This window comes from Aythya fuligula, chromosome 15 (genome assembly GCF_009819795.1).
Source record: "Aythya fuligula isolate bAytFul2 chromosome 15, bAytFul2.pri, whole genome shotgun sequence".
NCBI classification, from domain to species: Eukaryota; Metazoa; Chordata; class Aves; order Anseriformes; family Anatidae; genus Aythya; species Aythya fuligula.
The window spans coordinates 3,172,708-3,191,351 of record NC_045573.1 but is presented as its reverse complement, the minus strand read 5'-3'; the positions used below and the strand labels follow the sequence as shown (position 1 = coordinate 3,191,351).

General features: G+C 54.6%; 2 protein-coding genes across 9 annotated transcripts in view; one reads left to right on the top strand and one right to left on the bottom strand.

Annotated features, from left to right (window-relative positions):
- Positions 1–15,279, top strand: part of MPRIP (myosin phosphatase Rho interacting protein) — a 72,889-nt gene extending 57,610 nt beyond the window's left edge. For 5 of the 8 annotated variants that reach the window (XM_032198051.1, XM_032198049.1, XM_032198050.1 and 2 more), the window contains 9 exons: positions 668–815; positions 1,393–1,510; positions 2,088–2,247; positions 2,645–2,764; positions 3,001–3,087; positions 3,829–3,991; positions 4,418–4,503; positions 8,084–8,341; positions 13,536–15,279. In XM_032198051.1, coding sequence (XP_032053942.1) covers positions 668–815; positions 1,393–1,510; positions 2,088–2,247; positions 2,645–2,764; positions 3,001–3,087; positions 3,829–3,991; positions 4,418–4,503; positions 8,084–8,155 — 954 coding nt within the window. In that variant the 3' untranslated portion in view covers positions 8,156–8,341; positions 13,536–15,279. Of the gene's footprint in view, positions 1–667; positions 816–1,392; positions 1,511–2,087; positions 2,248–2,644; positions 2,765–3,000; positions 3,088–3,828; positions 3,992–4,417; positions 4,504–5,695; positions 5,762–8,083; positions 8,342–13,535 lie in introns of those variants that run through there. The other 3 variants (XM_032198052.1, XM_032198046.1, XM_032198047.1) reach the window with 2 other exon arrangements.
- A 1,730-nt stretch (positions 15,280–17,009) lies between these two features.
- PLD6 (phospholipase D family member 6) lies at positions 17,010–17,779 on the bottom strand. Its single transcript, XM_032197748.1, has 2 exons — positions 17,368–17,779; positions 17,010–17,251 (listed from the first exon to the last, which is right to left on the bottom strand). Exons 1-2 carry the CDS (start codon positions 17,777–17,779, stop codon positions 17,010–17,012), a joined length of 654 nt encoding a protein of 217 aa, XP_032053639.1.
- Between the last annotated feature and the right edge of the window lie 865 nt (positions 17,780–18,644).

Below are 18,644 nucleotides of genomic sequence, written 5' to 3'. Positions count from 1 at the left end.
AAAGTTGCATAAAGAGGGAGAAAAGCCCGATGTGTGACTGCCTGCAGAGGGGCTGGCTCAGTGCAGCCTGTCCTGGGGCTTGCTGCTGTCTCCAAGGGGGATCGTGGGTCTGACACCTGCCCCGGGGAGCTCAGGTGGCCCCTGACCAGCAGCGTGGGTTTGTGCCCCCACCCTGCCATCACGGTTGCATTTTAGCCCCTGCAAAGGCACGAGCAGGATCTGTGCCAGGGGCAGAAAAACCCAGCTGGGACTTGAGATTTCACCGTTGTTGATTCCTGAATCCCTAGAGCCCTGTTCCCTATTTCCTGGCCTAAATTCAATCCTAGGAATTGAATTAGGAAATCATTTCCCATGCAGCATTTGAAGCCATGCTCAACTGTGAATTAAGGTCCTGCTGTTGCACTCCCTGCTCAATCTGACCCCACACCTACCCTTATCCTTCCCTCTCCCTGGAGCTGCCAGGGGTCGAGCGGCTGCAGGACGAGCCCTGACCTCGTGGGGTCCGTCCTCAGCCGGCTCCTGCCTGGCTGGGGAGGGAGAAAACCCTGGTGATGGAAGCCGGGTGCCCACCACCCGCTGGCGTGCAGCTCCCGAGGGGCTTCCCCCACCGCTGTGATTCCAGCCCCCGAGCTCCCCGGCCAACCCCTTCCCCTCGTCCCTCTTGCAGGCAACATGTGAAAGGGGCTTTGCAGCCATGGAGGAAACGCACCAGAAGAAGATCGAGGACCTGCAGCGGCAGCACCAGCGGGAGCTGGAGAAGCTGCGGGAGGAGAAGGACCGCCTGCTGGCAGAGGAGACGGCTGCCACCATCTCAGGTACACGGACACGCCGTGGGGCAGCTCCGTTTGGCACAGGGATGGTGTTTGCCCCAGGAGGGAGGAGCAGTGCCACGGGGATGAGGGCTGGATGGGGATCAGGAGACAGGGAAGAGCTGGGGGTGGATGTTTTGGATGGAGACACTTCTTCTCCAGGCTCAGCACGCTTCTCCCTGCCTGTACTGGACTCTGAGCAGTTTTCCATTCAGTCTCAGAAAGGTGTCAGTCATCCCTGTGGTTGATTTATTGCTGATTCCACAAGGAACTCGTTCCTCAGTGCTGTGGGGAGTTTTAAAGCACTGGAGCCCAGGATCTCTGCATTAGGAGCCCTGCAGTTCAGGAAATAGCGTGGGAATTGGCCAGCTCTTTGGTCCTTATTATACAGCAGGATTTGCAGAAGCCCCTTTGCTGCACTGTGCCCAGGGCCACAGGCTGGGAAGCAGTGGGATTGGCTCACTGGGCTGACCTGGGGTCTTGTTCCTTTAAAAACCAAACCTAAAAGAAGAAGAAAACCCTCTCCAAAAGCCTCCTTTGGGCAGAGCAGTGCCGGGTACTAATCCTGTGCCATCCCCTGCAGCCATCGAAGCCATGAAGAACGCACACCGGGAGGAGCTGGAGCGAGAGCTGGAGAAGTCGCAGCGCTCCCAGATCAGCAGCGTCAACGCCGACATCGAGGCCCTCCGGAGGCAATACCTGTAAGACCATCATCATCCGTCTGTCCTGTGTCTCGGGGGGGAAATTAGGCATGTGGGAGACCCCTTCTGCCCCCTGTCCCAACCCAGCTGCAGCCATAGGCTCCTGGTTTGGGGATTCCAGCTCAATTTCCCCAATTTCAGCTGCTTATGGTCACCAGAAGTAGCAGACGTGCAGACAATGCTGCTTTTCTTGCAGCTGTAACATGAGGAGAGCTGTGTCACCTCTGAGCAGGCAAGGTGAAAGAAAGCACTTGGCTTTTGGTGGCGAGGCTGTCCTCACGCAGGAGCTAAACAAAATAGCCAAGCAGCTTGAAACATCCCCATTAGGTGTGCACGTCCTTCGGTCCTGAGTGCAAGCCTGGCAGATCTCAGCTGTGTTTTGGGAAACCCAAGGAAGGAAACCTGCCATCTAACCTGCCAGAGAAAAGCCCTGCTGCCTCTTTCGGTGGCCAAGCACCAAAATGCTGGGAGAAGGAAGGGTTGGCTCTCTCCTTAGATCCCCACCAGCTTATCCTGGGCGGGTGGGAGGCACGGGAGGACGAGCTGGGGAGGTCACTGGCTGGTGTCTGTGTGCCAGGGAGGAGCTGCAGTCGGTGCAGCGGGAGCTGGAGGTGCTTTCGGAGCAGTATTCGCAGAAGTGCTTGGAGAACGCCCACCTGGCGCAGGCGCTGGAGGCTGAGAGGCAGGCCCTCCGCCAGTGCCAGCGGGAGAACCAGGAGCTCAACGCCCACAACCAGGTGAGGTCGTGTCTAAAGCCTGAAGTTTTTTTTGCTGAAATTGTTTTGTGGCATGGGAATAGGAGGTCTTCAGGAAATGTGGAGACTTAGAACTTAGTAGCGTGGTTTAGTGGTGGACTTTCGTACTAGGTTAAGGGTTGGACTGAGAAATCTTAGAGGTCTTTTCCAACCTGAGTGATTTCTGTGTCCCTGCTGGGCATTGTCACAACTTTGCTGCCTCAAGCTGGTGTCCTCATCTCTCTTTTGAGTGAAAATGCAGGGTTTTTGGTAAAGATGCCCTCTTGCAACTCCAGCAGACCAAAGAGAAGGCACCAAGCAGGGCTGGGAGGTGCTGCTGGCTCTGCACTGAGCCCTGGCTGTGCTCCCCCATCCTATAACATCTCCCCCCATCTTCCAGGAGCTGAATAACCGCCTGGCTGCGGAGATCACGCGGTTGCGGACCTTGCTGACCGGGGAGGGTGGAGGAGAGGCTGCTGGCTCGCCTCTCACCCAGGGCAAGGACGCCTACGAGCTGGAGGTGAGCCCGGCCACGGGGATGAGAGCCCGTGGGCCACCAGGAGCCCCTGTCCTTCCACACAGCTGGTACCATGCACTGGGGGCACAGTGGGACTGGGAGATCCTGGAATCCCAGTCCTTTTTCCCTATTTTGGGCTTTGTGCCCTGGCTCGGTGGCCCCCAGGTGCAGCAGGGTGAGGGTCTGGGGGGCTGTGTGGTGTCCGCAGGGGTGTGCTCATGCTGCTTCTGTCCCTCCAGGTCCTGCTGCGGGTCAAAGAGTCGGAAATCCAGTACCTGAAGCAGGAGATCAGCTCTCTCAAAGACGAGCTGCAGACAGCACTGAGGGTAATGCCGGCTGCAGGCTCGGTTCTGTGAACCTTCCCGAGGGCTGTGCTCAGCTCTTGCGTGTCTGTGCTTTAATTTCAGCTCGCTTATCCCCAGATTTGAAACGACATTTCATTTTTGCCCCTAACTGAACCGACTACCCCTTTTGGTGTTACCAGTAAAGCACCCCACTACTCTGTCAGCCCACAACTTACCCCTTCTCCCTTTTTGTGGGAAAACATCCCCGCGAGTGTTTTTTCCCCAATTCCTGTCACATCAGATATTTGAAATGGCAAAAATAGTCAGCGTTAGAGACCTGCCCAGCCTCCCAGCATTAGATCTGGCTCGTTCCAGACAGCCTCTTTGCCAAGGCCATTTCTGGGAATTCTGCTTTAATTCGGTGCCTTTGCTAAAGCCCACAAACAAGTCATCCTGTAACAAAGGGACCCACATGCGTGGGCAGCACCGTGTGCTCACTGCTGCGCTCGGAGCTTTCTGCATATCTCCAGCCCTGCGTTTGCTGCTCGACACGGCTTCAGGAGCGTGTAAAATGAGCCCCTTGCCCCGGCTGGCATTGCTGCCTGCTGCCCACGACTCCAAAGTGCAGAGCAGGGAGGAGAAAAAATACAGCTAGGTGTGCAGGGCGCTGCTCCAACACGCTGCTCATCTTCCGGCAGCTTGTGCCAAGCTGCTCGTCGGTGCGTTCCCCTCGGCTCCAGCTGTCTGTCTTACGCTCTTGGGTTCTTCTTGTTCCTTTGCCAGGATAAGAAATACGCCAGCGACAAGTACAAAGACATCTACACAGAGCTGAGCATTGTGAAGGCCAAGGCAGACTGTGATATCAGCAGGTTGAAAGAGCAGCTGAAAGCAGCCACAGAAGCTCAGGGAGAGAAATCCCCTGTGAACACCACTGTATCGGGATATGGTCAGTCCTCCTCCAGCTGCTCTAAGCAATTTTGGGGTTCCTGGTCTGGCACGTGCATCCTGGTGTAGGAGCACTTGGGAAGTAACGGGTCCAAGCGTAGGACTTTGCGTGGTGCTTTTTTGCCATTTCATGTTGCGTCCCACCTCCGCCCCTTGCTGACAGTGTTGCCAGAGGTGGCAAGGAGCGGGCAGCCTGAGCTTACCTCCCGTGGCAGTTCCTCCTTCCAGCCCGAGGATGGGAAGCTCGTGGTTTTGAAAGGCTTCTGCCATTTGGCATCGTGAAAGCCTCGTGCTGCGCATGGCACGAGGGAGCCCCGGGGAGTCCCCTGTGCCCTGGCTCATCGGGAGGCAGAAAAAGCCCCTGGCCCTGCCCCTCACAGGAATCCACGGGCACGACGTTAATACTGGTCATTTTGCTTCTCTCCAGATATTATGAAATCAAAAAGCAACCCTGATTTCTTGAAGAAAGACAGATCCAGTGTTAGCCGGCAACTAAGGAATATCAGGTCAAAGGTGAGTTCCCATCTCCTTCAGACACCCAGTGTTACTCTCCAGAGGGGGTTGCAGATGGGAAGAAATCGGTAGGGGAAAAAAACTGAGAATTTCCTGGTCGTTAATGCTAGCCTGGAAGGCAACTGGGAGAAAACCAAGCTTTCAGATGGGAAATGGTTTGCTGTGTGGCCAGGCAGAGCCCGTTGCCAGGTGGTGCCTTGTGGGGCACTCGTGTTCCTGAACCTGCTGAGATGTAGGTGTGGAGCTGCTCCTCGCGTGAGCCAAGGAGGAATTTCACCCTGTTCGTTGGTCTTTCACAGAAGGATTCTCCCAGAATTTGCTCCCCGTTTTTAGTAGAAATGTGGGTGATATCAAAGGGTGGAAATGCACACAGCATTACAGGTTTTCCAGTGTTCATCACTGCGAGATTTTTGGTTTTTATATGGAACAGCGACGCCTTGGCTCTGGACGTATTTAACACACACTTTCTTGTGTGTTAACACAGTGCAGATGGCCCTGCGTTTCTCTGGCCGTTCTGTACTTGCTCTTGGTCCCAGATCCCAATAATTCCGTGCCAAGTGCGTCTGCTCGGCCTGCTGACTGCCAGAATTGCATCATGCTACACGCTGGCTGTTGCTGTGGGACCACAGAGATAAAAAGGGCAAATAAAGCCGCTCACAGCCACCATTAAGCACAGGGCAGTTACGAAGGAGAATCAGCATGGGCAAAACTTGCTTTGCCTCTCCCTGCTGGGCAGTGGGTATCTCATGCTGCTGTTTGAAGTGGCTGGGACTTGGGGCGAAGCGAGAAGCCGGGCAGAAAAAGGCTTCTAGCTGGGGAAGCAGTCACCAGATGAGCTCTGCAAGCAGCAGGTCATCAGCTCGGGGTGCCTGCACTGCACCGAGTCAATGCAGGGAGCAGCTCTGTGCATTTTGGGGTGCAGTCCAGGCTTGCAGCCTCGCTGTCCCAGCTCCGAGGGTCGGTTGCCCTTCGCCACTTCAACTCGGAGCTCTTATCTCGTGGTCCCCCACGTGTGCTGTCCGGAGGTCTCGTGGGGGAAGGAGGAGAGCAGGGGGCACGCTGCCTGCTTGCGCCGCTGCCGCGGGGAGGGGGCGGGCAGGGCTGCGCGAATGCCAATGCCTTTAGGATTTATGAGCTTCTTGTTTTTGTTTTGTTTTCTTTTTTTTCTTTATTTTGCTTTCTCCTCCAACAGTCCGTTATTGAGCAGGTCTCATGGGATAACTGAAATGAACCCGAGTCCAGGTTCCCTGCCACGTAGGTAAACAAACCAGCACCCACCAAACAGCGCAGCTGCCCGCTGGAGCGGCCCACTTGTGCATGCACTGCTCACACCTCCATGGCAAACGAGAGCCTTTCTTCTCTTAATGACTGACCGGTTTACACATGGTTAATGATTTTACTGGGGGAGGGGGAACGGGAGGGGAGAAGAGAGCTGACCTGAGAGCTATATGAGATGCAGCCTCCCTCTGCCCTTCCCCGGGGAACACGGCTTTCTCATCTTCCTACTCCTCCCACCCTCCCCGACACAGCTAACCATCGCGGAGAGGATTTGGACACGGTGGGGGCACATTTTCCTGTTTGCTGTGTTGGGAGCGCGGGACACGGAGTGTGCATGCTTGAGTGACTGTGCATGCCTCAGACTAAACTGCAGCAACTGCCAGGTCTTGGAGGAAAAAACACCTTCTTGTTGTTAGCCAGATGGAGGAGTGGATCAGTGATGCCTCTACGTGCATTTCCCACCTAGGCCATGTAAAATAGTGCCCCCGGTCTCAGCTGCAGAAAGAATGTCCTAGGCTGCCCCGAATTTCCCTTTGCCCGTACTTGCTGCTTCGTTAGGTTGATCCGTGCCTTAGCAAAATGTTTTCCTTGCCCGTTGACGACCTCCTCCTGCTCTCCAAGCTCCCTGGTGCCCACCCCGCTGCTCTGCGTCCCTTGGCACTACACCTCCATCCCACAGGCTGGCCTCAGGCTTCCGAGCTCATCCAGTAAAAGGGGGGAGCTGATGAGAAATGAGCATGATCCTAATGACACAGATGTTGAGTAACCAGAGCAATAGTTAATTTTACTGGCCTGTGGTAAAGGCTGAGGTTAGAGAATGGTGACGGGGGGAGAGCTGAGAGCCTCAGGGGCTCTGGTGGAGGATCCCCATATCACAGACTTCACCCTACATTAGTCTCCCTTCATCAAACTCCCCTCATCAGCAACTCAAATGGGTCGTGAAAGTCCCTCAGGGGTGAATTTGCTGGAATTTGTACCATTAGGCAGCACAGCCTAATGGCTTCTAGTATCTGGTTCCATGTAATTAGAAATCAAATGTACAAACTGGAACGCATGGGCTGCTGCTCATTTAAAGAGGCCCAAAGCTAACTTCCTTCAGGAAGGGCGTGCTCAGAGGCTGGGATCCCAAGAGGCTCCGCTGTCGGCTGAAAAGAAAGAATACATCATGTGTGAGCTTCAGTCCATCGCGGCGCTTTCATTTCCACGCCGCTCCCCCAGCGCCCTTCTGTGTTTTGTGAGGAGTGTTTAACATCAACAGCAACTGCGGGGAGCAGCACAGCCTCGTGGCGAGTTTGTACGCACCCAGCCCTTGATAAACATGAATTAAGCAGAACCTGGCCCAAAAACCCAACCTGCTGCTGTGACCAGACAGCCCTCTGACACCGCGGTCAGGGAAATAAAGGCAAAAGGCAGCGGGGTTGCCTGTTAATAAAAGGCTTTGGTGTGCGGGTCTGTGCCTTTTGAAGCTGCCAGTTGTTGGTCTGTAACAGATCCCGTTCAGGCTGTGGGGTTGCAAGTGGCAAGGTGAGCTGCGAGGCCTGGGGATTTGTGTCTCCTTTGGCCCCAGGCTGGTGCTGTGGTCCCCGAAACTCATGCTGAGAGTGTAGGGCTGCAGGAGGGACGGGAGGCTGGCTTTAGCCCTGGGCTAATTTCAGATTTTGTGGGTTCGTAGGCCTCACACCACTCTTTTCCTGGGTCCCTGAGCACAGGCGACAGCAGATTTCACAGCTACGACTGCCGAGGGTTTGCTGGTTGATGGCTGCGTTGTGCCTTGTGTCTGGATGCTGAATCTGAACCGGGGCAGCCCTCAGGTCCTGCTAGCCCCGAAGCAAGCATTTAGCGTCTCACCCCGTGCAGTAGGCAGCTCCAGCTCGGGAGGGGAAGGCTGGGCTTGTCGCTGGCAGCAAAACACAAGTTTTCAGGGCTGTTTGAGCAAAGTGGCAGCCCTGCAGGCAGGTTTATGGCTGCAGGTCCCAGCCGGGGCCCTGCCGACACCACCCGGCCGCCTCAGGCCCTCGGGGATCGTTGTCCGCGTGGAGCTAACCCCGCTTCCAGCACCGTGTGCCTCCCTCATCTGCTTCTGGTCCACCACCCGGCTAACCTGCGCTCTCACCCTCTCTCCAGGCGCCGTGCACCAGTAACCGCACCCCACGGCTGCGTCTTTCCTCCAGCATGCCCCACTAATCTCTCCGGGACGGCCACCCCCTGCCCTTTTTGCTGCTCACATCCCCCCTCTCCCAGCACCCAGCTCCCCGCTGCCGCCCGCCCCGTCCCACCCTGTCTTGTCTTTTGTCTCTCCCAGAGCCTGAAGGAAGGCCTGACCGTGCAAGAACGCCTGAAGCTTTTTGAATCCAGGGACTTGAAGAAAGACTAGCTCTCCCCGCTCCGCTTCACCACGCGCGCACCTCCCGGCTTGAGGCAGCACAGCACCAGCACCGTTTGTCTCTCGTTGCTCACGACCGTCCTCGCTGTCGTTCGGCCCGATGCTTCCCGACGGCTCCGGGCACCGTGGCGGATCCCCCCCGCCGCCCCCTCGCCTCCGCAGCTCCCTTCCCCGCTTGTGAGACGCTTCTGAGACTCTTGAGAGGGAGAGGAAGGGTTTGGGGTGTGGGTGTTTTTCTTTTTTTTTTTTTCCCTCTTTGGCGCTTTGTAGGAGAATCCTTCCTTTACTGTAAACCATTACACTAAGTGTCAGTATTAAGGCTCAGTAGCCTGTGAATAAGCTAGCTCCGTCGTACCAACGTCTTGGTATGCGCGCAGGGCAGGGTGGCACGGGCCAGCCCGCGCTCTTACTGCTGTCAAGAGACCCAGTGCTCAGAGCACACCGGGAGCCTAATCAGCCCTTGATCTCGACTGCATCACTTGCACCTACAAGGGGAGGGGGGGAGAAAAGCCTGTGGGACTCCGCCGGGGGTGCGCGAGCGGCCTGCAGGAGCCACGCTGACGCCAGGCCGGGAGAGGATGGAGAAGTGACTCCTGCCCCCGGCCGTGCCGTGATGGTGGCGATGCCCGAGCCCGGCGAGCTGCGGTGCCTCGGCGGGTGGTTTTGGGTAGGGAGCTGCTCACGGGCACCGTGACGGCGGCCCCTCGGCCTCCAGCCCCCCCTCGCCGGCGGTGGGAGGGAGGCGTTGCTGGGGCTGCGCCGTGAGATCACTTTCTTGCCTCCCCTCGATCCAGCCCAGCACTCTCTGTTTTTTTTGCTGTTACTCCCTCTCGTTGAGTCCCGTGTATCCTAGGGTCTGTGCGCATGTGAAACTCCCTTTTCCAAGTCAAAGGAAAGTAGAGTAGAAAGTAGAGCCAATATTGACTGAAAAATGCACAGTGCTCGATGCATATAATGCTCCTTTTTTATCGGCTTCTTGAATTCAACTCTTCTTGTCAGCAGGGCAGCTCCTATTTTAATTCCTTAATCTTTTCCTGAAATAAAAATCTCAAAACCAGTATGTGCTTCAGACCTTCTCAGTCACAACAGCTTTTTGTGTTTAGAGCAGACACTTTAGCACCACGAGGCCAATAAGTGGGTGCTCGCTGAGCGGAGAGAGCCGGTAGCGCTAGAGGCCGCACGCAGCCAGCCCACATCACGGTGGCTTCGTGCTGGGTGAGGAGAGATCTCGGCGTGCTTACAGCTGTAGACTCATTTAGGATGGAAAAGACTTCTGAGATATCCATGGAGATCCCTTGTCCTGCCACCCAGCCAGGAGCAGGGCTGAAGCATCGCTCCGTCGCTTCCCAGTGACGGGGCCACCAAGCGACCCGCATCACGTCGGCTTTCAGAGATTTTGGAGGTGGAACCGAGCTTCCTATTGACTTCTGTGTGCTTCACCCAGGGTGAAGCAGGCAGATCTGTGCTTTTATGGCTAGTTCAGGTCCCTATGGACACGGTGCTCCGGCCAGCTGGGAGGTCTGAGTGTGAGGAGAAAGCTCTCGCTGCTGGCCCTGGGTGCACTGCAGGTCCCAGCGGTGCCACTGGTGTGGGGTAGAGGCAGGGCTGTACAAGGATGCTCTGCTGCTGTGATGCTCTTTAACTCCATGCCTGGGTGTGTGTGGAAGTCCTGGAGACAGGAGCAGGGCAGGAGGGACCCTCAACCTCTCAATACGAAGGCTCTTCCATCTTCAGGCCCTCTCTGATGTTCTGGTGTGCAGCCACTCGCCCTAACCTGAGCTCCTTGTAGTGTTCTCCATCATCTGAGCGTCGGAGGAGCCTTGGCAGCCTCGTGTCAGGGCAGTTCCTTGTCCTTCCAGGCCAGGAGCCAACCCATGCTGGACCTACCTGAACCTCCTCTCTGGTCACCATCCATCAGCTGCTCCCAGGCATCTCAACGCTTCTCTTTTGCTCTCATCCATCAGCCTGTTGTAGTCCTCCCGGCCCACCGTCGAGGAGCATGGCCAAGGCACCCAAAACTACTCATCATCAGCGTCTCAGCACAATGGGAACCCAAGTGATGGAGACCTAGTGTGGAAGTGGTCACTGTAGTGCTGTCCTGGGCGCACCACGCTGAGCTAGCCCATGGCCCCTTACAGCACGGACTGTTGTTGGTAAAACCACGTGGTGGTAACACGTAACAGTGGCTTTTAGAGACATGGCACGGGGTTATCCTGCTTCCCTCCCAGCTGAGGTGGCCGGTGCAGCTCTCCACATTTGCACCCTTCCCAAATTCATCTTTCTCCTGTTGAAGGGTGCGTCCGCTGGGCTTCAAAGTCCACATCTGGAAGAGCGGCTTTGTCATCAGTCGTGCCTGTGAGGTTTTTTTTTCCTCTCTCTGCCCGCATCTTGCACTTGACTGCAGGGAGAGGTCTGATTCCCCAGCACAACCCCACGGTGCCCACAGCAGCTGGGAGCCTGGCACCTCAAGGTGCAGCCACCACCAGTTCTGAGCAATCTTCGAGCTAAACCAGGGGCGCTGCCACCTGCCTTGCAGGACCAGCAGAGATGTCAGTGCTGTGGCCCAGGTTCATCTGAAATCAGGCTGTGTCTTGGTGGGAAAGCGACAACCCACTGCCTACAGCTCATACGCCTTCCTGCCCGTGTCAGGAGATGGCTGCCTGGCCGAGGTGCCTCTCCGGCTCCTTTCCAATGTCACTTGTCCAGCTCTCAGCAGAGACAACCTTTGGATTTCATCTCTGGCTGCCCCAGGTTTGGTCGGGTTGTGCTTTGCTCTCAGGTTGCTTTCGTGCCCTGCGATCTCCTGGGACGAGGAGCTAGGATGGTGCACGGCCTCGTCTCTGTCACTGCTCTTCCTTTCCAAGTCTCTGCTGGATGCAGGAGGATGCACTCCTCCTCCTCCTCCTCCTCTTCTCTCAAGAAGTGTGGTGGGACTTTGTCCTTCTCAGCCAACCGAGCAGAACGTGCTGGGCTCCATCCCACCACGTGGACTCTGACCGTTCTTGTGTGCCCTAGGAAAATCTTTGCTGGCTTCAGTATTTTAACCGTGAGGACTAGAAGTTATGGACCTTGCTATCCAGCTGCATTTGCCTGTCGGTGGTGTGGAGGACGCAGGATGGACCCTTTCCAACACCAGTTCATGCCACTGAGCACCTTGAGACTCCCCAAAGAGGGTCACTTTCTTCTGTGCACCTGATCACACCCAAAAACCCTCTCCTGCAGCTTAGCCTTGGGGCTAGGTATTGAGCTGAGGAAGAGCATTTCCTTGCTTCGCTGCTTCGATCCCTATTTCTGAACGTAGAGAATGGTTTGGAAATGCGGCAATGTGACCCAGAGCGTGGCCAGGCAGAAGGGATGGTGGTCAGTGTGGGGAAGCTGATGGCAAGTGGGGACCATTCCTGGCTTTTGGCTCAGCATGTGGAAACGCATTAATACGATTTGGAAAAAAAAACAGGCAAAGTAGGGCAAAAAGGTGCTGCAAGGTGAAAGCACTTGGGCAGAGGGCTGCGGGAAGGCAGAATGTGATGCGGTGGCCGTGCAAGCTGAATTGCTCTGTGTAGAGACGCTAAGAGGCGTTCTTCCTTTTTATACACACATAAAAACATTTGGAGTAACCCAACAGTGTTGGGTGGCAGGAGGACAGCAGTGGGAGCGCCGTGTGACGGAGGGAAGGGAGGCACCAGCCTCTGACAACTCTTTTTGTGCTTATAGCAATGCCTAACAAGCCAAATCAATTCGTTTTATCGCTTAATTTTGTGGCTTTAAAATATCTATCCCTAAGCAAAGGGCTCTTTTATGAACGTACTGGTGGTGGGCTTCAGTGCTGTACCTTTCAGGAGCAGCTGTCTCCCACTGGGGAGTTAAAAAAAATAAATAAATACGAAATAAAGGAGAATGCTGTGAGGGCTGGCGGGTCAGAGGCTGAGAAGTGGCCTCGTGGTGTCCTCGGGATCCACTTCACCCTCCGGGACAGCACTTCAGGGGATGGGAACGCTGTGTACAAGTGCTTGTGGTGGGAGCTGAGCTCTGGAGGTCACGGAGAAGAGGAAGAGGAAGGGGAGGAGGAGGAGGAAGAATGCATGCAGACAGGGGTTCTGACCGGCTGCTGCAGGCTGTGCTCCAGGTTTCGGTCTTTATTTGCTGTGTGGCAACTACCAAAGCATCTCCCCGAAGCAGGGGGCAGTTCGTTACCTGCCTTCCCATTAACAAGACAGGACCAGAGGCACCAACAACAGCCAAAAACGGGGTTATTTCTGCAGAGCGCAGTGCTTTGCTGAGAAGAAACAAAAAAAATAATCAAGAAAGATTGTTTTGCTGGTAGTGACGTTCCTTAGTTAGCCTATTTCTTCCTGCTCTAAGCTTCATCCATCCTCCAAAGTAAATCAGTGGCCACGTAAGTGAGAACAGGGAGTGGTGGGCGCGCTCCCCGCTTGTGCCCGCAGTGCCACGCGTGCCGTGCAAGCTGCTGCTGCCTTCTGCACAACGCTATGCTGCTCAGAGCACCAAGCGTGAGGGCTAGGAAAAGTCAAGCACAGCAAAGCTGCAGGGCTAGGCAGCTTGTAACTGGCTACCCAGCCTTTTTCTTTTCCTTTTTTTTTGCGAAAAAAATTCCCACCCTTTGCACCGTCTTCCCCCAAAACCGTCTTTTTCTATGTGACCTTCCCTTTGCCCACCTATAAAATAAGCAAACGGTGTTCCTTCGAAACTAGACTAGCGCGTGGCTTTGCAAACCAGAAAAAAAAAAAAATCTGTTTGCTTTTGGTAACAGAGGGTGACAGGAATGCGTTCGTGGTGTCCCCTCCTGCCTGTAACACCGCGTCACGTTTGCACCAGCTCTGTGCTCGCCTGGACTGCCACCAGACTGCTGCATTTTTTCGTGGTTCAGATGCAGGACGTAGGTTGTTGTGAACACTTAAGCACATGCACGCTCGGCGTAGCTTGCCTTTCCTCTGCAACCTTTTCAATTTTTTTTTTTTTTTAAAAAAAAAAAAAAAGCTTTGTTATTCTCTTTTAAACAGAAGTAATTTAAAACCTGTATAGTATTCCAGGCACGCCATGTAAATATTTATTACTCAGAAATTAGTGGAGGGTTCTCTTTTTGTGACTACGTCGTGGTTTTGGTTTTTAACTCTTGTTCTAACACCGCCGTCCCGCCGGGGGGCTGGAAGAGGCGCGTTGGGTGCGATGTGCCCACCCCACCCTGCCTGCCCGGAGAGACTGTTTGCTTTTGATGACTGTTATAAATATCTTTTCCAACGTTTTCTGCTGACCTGTACCTTTAGTTTTGACGATACGTGTCCAAAGATTGTGTACAGCCTGTTTGAGACCTGTAACCTTCCTGCGCTATAAACTTTTTTTTTTTCCCATTCAGAGAACTCGGTGAGCTTGTATTTGATGGTGGCACCAACACCGTGCGTGTGCCAGCGGCCAGCTGGAGGAGCAGTGAGTGCCGTGCGGTGCAGCCCGAGGACTTTGCATTAAGGCACTGGTGCTGTTTTTGGGTGCTCGGTGAGGTGCCGTGGGGTGGACAGACCCCCACCTACCCCTGTGCAGACACACAGCCTGCAACGGGCTGGAAGCGCACGCTATCTTGCAGCAATTTTAAGCCAAACGCTTAAACTCTGAATGCGATTTTAAGTCAAATTGAGTTCCCACGGAGCACAAACCCTTTCTGACCTAGGGATGCAGAAGTGCAGTGGCAGAATGGGGACCGGGCAGGGTGGGGTGGCTGGCCCCACTGCAGCCTGCACTTTGAGACTACTGAAAGCAACCCAGGGTGTGGGAGCTGCTCGCAGGAACCAGATAAGCCAGTCAAGTTGGTAGCGACCTGAGCTAAGCCAGCTGGCCATGAACTGGTGAATAATTAGTGCAATTACCAACAATTATTTTCTCATTCTTCCTGCTTTCTTCGCACGCTGATTGTGTGCAGGATGTGAGGAGAACACTAAGGCTTTGTTCTAAACTAGAGAGAGCAAAGTATGTCGTAAATACTAAAGGTGATGGGAGGTAGGCGATAGATAAGAGCGCTTGGTCTTTGACCCACATGCACCTCCTGGGACCTGGCGTTCTGGATGTCTCCAGATTTTAAGGAATCGTTTATTCGGAGGGATAAAGTTTTTAGGGAGAGAGAAGGGGACGCTGCAAGTCTTTGGGTGGTAACAGAAGTGGCAGTGGCCGTTCACGGTCAGTACTAGCGGTCGGTCCTTCCACTGACCTGATCAGAAGTGAAGGCTGCCCTCAGCTGTGCTCCAGCACACCTTCAGCAACCCAAACCGCAGCCCGAGGGGACGCCTGGGTTAACACACGCACACACCACGCTCCACTGCTTGCACTTGGAGTCCTCTGCCCTCCTCCTGGAAATGGCAAAAAGGGCTCGTGGCCCCAAAAGCAGGAGCTGAGCACACAGTACATTTTCCAGGCGCAGCAGCCAGCTCGCCGCCTCCAACCTGCGTTTGGCTGAGCAGCAGCGACCCTGGCGCTTGCAAGAAGCCCCCGTGCAGTTGGGGATGCTGCAGCCACAGCGCTGCTGGAAAACCCCGCGGCTCAAGGCCAGCAATGGTCACAGCAGGAGGCAGGGAAGCACGGCTGTGCTGAAGCCCCGTCCGTCTGCAGGTCCGAAGGGCCTCTCTCCAGGGGCGTTTCTTGCATGAGATCCATCCAGGAAACGAGACGTCGCATGCGATTAATTCCCCTCTGCTACAGGGGGGTGGATGTGTGCTTGAGGCTCCTGCTTCTCAGTGTGCGTGAGTCCCCCTCTGCTTCTCTCCTCTCTTCCACTCCAGTTTATTTCATTGCTTTTTTTTTTAAGAGCCACTGCTCCTGGTAACTGTTCACTGTAATAGAAACGTCACTTTTTTTTGGTCACTGTATTTATTCCTTACAAAATCTCGTGTGTCGTGCTAGGTTCCCATGGATGTAGCTGATCATTTTAATTTTGTAAATATAACTACCTAACTTTACATAAACTATATCGTAATAAACTATTTTTGCACCACCCTTCGCATGCTGTGTCGTGAGGTGTTTGTTTCAGCAGGGACACTGCTACAGAAAGAAAGAAGCAGAGGACAGAGCTTGAGCACACTTCGCTTTTATAGTCATACTTCACAAACAAAATGCAACAGGTATCATTTGAATAACAATAAAATGTTTAAACTAGCATAAATATAATGCTGTTGAACTGGATTTACTACAGAATGAACTTTTTCAGCTTCTTTCTAGCTGCTACACCAGAGATAACAGCCACACGTGGATTCTTCCCCAGAACCATGCCTACTTTCTGAACAGGACAAATCTGCAATCTGTAGCTGTTATTCCACATACAATAAATAACACATAAGGATCTTCTGGCATTTTCAATTATTTGGATCTTTAAATCAACCAACCCACAAGAACTGGAGTACAAAAAAAATCAAAATGATGTTGACCTTGTGTGAGAGAATGGCGTATTTAGCCCCGCCAGTCCCAGCAGTACTGTATCCAGCGCTACTGATTACAGAAGGTTAAGACCCTTTTTCATTTTGAGAGATTCTGAATCACTTTATATTCAGTATAAAGTAGTTCTTACACAGACAGTTGAATACTCAGAGTTTGGAAATTTATCCCAAGTTTCCATCCACCTTTGTTTCCCCTTAAATTCTAGGGAGGGAGATTCTTCAGCCTCAAGCTGGGACAGTACGTTTAGACTGGCAGGATTTGCAGGGAGCAGTTTAACCTCTTACTAGACCAGCTAATACACTCAGCTTAAAACAGAGATGTTTCAGATTTGGATGATCAAACACAGACATTTTATTCCCACCGCTTTCAATGGTCTAACAAAAAAAACACCCTCTCTCTATAAATTATCTCTACAATTTGGCCGCCTCATCCCCAGCAGACAGCTGATGTTCTGCTCCCTCTGCTGGCAAGGGCGCAGAGCATCCTCCCCAGCCTGCCCTTAGCTCATCTCAGGGGCAGTGAAAGCAAAGCAGCACTCTGACCTGGCCCTGCTGTCCCCAGGGCTCACCTTGCCTTCCTCTTGCTGCTCCCTCCTCATCCTCTGCCCTGATGCTGCCAACACCGGTGGCCACGGTCACCGAGCCAGACCAAGACACCGTGTCCTGCCACCTGCATGGACGGGGCTTCCCTCCACCTCTCCTCTCTGAAGTCAGTGACCCACCTGCAGTTGTGTTTGCTTTTAGGACAGGACCGACTGCTCCCACAGAGCAGTTTCTCTCTGTTTGTGCCGGAGGCTCCTTGCTTGCTGGAAGATGAGCTGGCCTTGGGATCTGCTCTCACACATTTACACTCTACTAATCTTAAACCAGAGCAAACACATACACAGTCAAAACTATTTCCCAGATTCCCTTTCACAAACTTTCAACAATTAATGCCAACGAAAGAAATGCAACTGAGGTGCTTACTCTCTCTGTACAAGCCCCAGCTTTGCTACAGCCCTCTGGACCCTTCCTTCAGTTACTGACACAGGGGAGCTGTTGGATTAAAGCTGGTAAAACTCCATCCTGCAGCGTGACGAGTTGAAAAACACCCATCTCACCTCTTAGGTCCCCAGTATGGTACAAACGCCGTCTCACCTGCCCCAGGGCACAGCATAGAGTCTGTTAGAAACTTTAAGCTCCGTGGACTGAGCCCAGTTGCAGCTCTCCTCACAGAACAACTCACCATCAGCCGGGTCTCTCCTGCTAACGTAGCACACAAGGGACCTGTGGCACTTTAGGGTAGAGAGCACTTCACTTCTGGAGGAGCCTAACTAAATTACAACCAGATGGGGAATACAATGATGCCTATCCACAATAACCCCCTGAATGCCATCTGCTCAATACTCCTCCAGCTCAGGGAAGCGGCTCAATCATTTATTTTCTTTGGAAAAAAACATGTACTTGAGGGGATCGTAGAATTCCCAAATCCTTTCGAACTCCTCCAGGAAAGGCTGCACGTACTCGGCGTCCTCCATGATCAGGATGTTCTCCCGGTTGTTCTGGATCGCCTCCGTGGTCCAGTTGAGGGAGCCCGTGATGAGCATCTTCCTGTCCACGATGGCGAACTTGTGGTGCATGTAGCCGCTCTCCTGGTCGTGCCGCACCTGGATCCCTACAAAAACACAACGGGGAACGGCTGACGGCCACCTACGCTCCCTCAGCGGGGCCGCCAGGGCAGCTCCGAGCACGCGGCGGGGCCGTGCGAGGCCTCGATGCCCTGCGCCTCACCGGCGTGCCGGAGGAGGCCGATCTGCGAGCCCTTCAGCGCCATGTACTGCGCGTCCGTCACCACGCGCACCCGCACGCCGCGGCGGTGCAGGAGGCGGACGGCACGGCCGAGCTGAGGGCTGGAGAAGGCGAAGAGGCAGAGCTCGAGGGAGCGGCGGGCGGACAGGAGGTGCCGCAGCAGGCGGCTGAAGGCGCAGTCGCCGCGAGGCAGCGGGCAGGGGCAGGGGACTGGCGCGTCGTCGGGGCTCGCCGCCTCGGCCAGCAGCGCCTCGGTGCAGCTGGGTTTGGAGGGGAAGAAGAGCACCTCGCGCACCGGCCGCCGCCTCCGGGCCACCAGCACCTCCAGGGCCAGGCCCAGCGCCGCCAGGGCCGCCAGCACCAGGGCTGGTTGCCGTGCCCCCGCCGCCCACATCGCTCCCTCGGTGCTTGCTCAGCTCTGGGGGTGGTGTGGGCCCTGCTGGACGCCCCCAGAAGCAGCCCCAAGCAGCCTGGTGTCCTTGTCTGGTGTCCTTGAAACTAAGCTCCCCCTCAGGCCACACAGCTGAGGCCCAACCCAAGCTCCAGCTGTCTGCACCGATTTTTTTTCCCCCCCCTTTCCCCTTAGGCTGCTGTGAGGTGGTTGAGGGGAATCAAAGCACAAACAGCACAAAAAGGCTTCAGGTGTCAGTGTGGCCTTTGTCACTTCATTGTTCCTGGGCAAGGGAAGTGTGCTAGGACCAGGAGAGGTCCTGCTTCTGAGGGTTTGCCTTCAGGGGGTGGTGCTCGGAGGGGAGGAGGGTGCTGAGAGGTGGCCTTCTCGCTGATTAAGTTCACAAAGAGCGCTGTGCATGTTCAAGTTCCCACTGACAGCGAGATGAGTGCCCATGGCCTAAGCCGTGAGCTGCAGGAACTTGCCCAGGCACTCAGCTGGGTAATCCCTGCACAGATCTGTTGTGGCAGGCACGCACCTCTGCTCCTATGCAAAGCAGGAGCCTGGGGTTCACAGGCTCCACCGACTGCCCCCTTCCTTCCTGGGGATGTTTTATGAGTGTGAAGTCAGTGGGTTCCAGACCCTGGCTCACACACAGTACATTATTCAGAGAGGCTATGGTTGTGTCTGTGATACTGCCCTGTTTCACAGCAGCAGAACAATGGATGTCACCTACCACTCGCATTGTACTGCCCTGGATGTAAAACATAAAACCTCAAGCTCGACCTTATCATCACCCTTTTGCTGGTTCAGAAACAGCCACGCTTCTGTTTAGGAACTTCGATCAGGTGTTAATGCATGATCGCTA

Bases quoted from the DNA above. Each gene is read 5' to 3' on its own strand.
- PLD6 (XM_032197748.1), bottom strand. From the start codon at position 17,779: ATGTGGGCGGCGGGGGCACGGCAACCAGCCCTGGTGCTGGCGGCCCTG. The intron at 17,252-17,367 runs GTGAGGCGCAGG...GTGTTTTTGTAG, and splicing joins CGGCCTCCTCCGGCACGCCG to GGATCCAGGTGCGGCACGAC.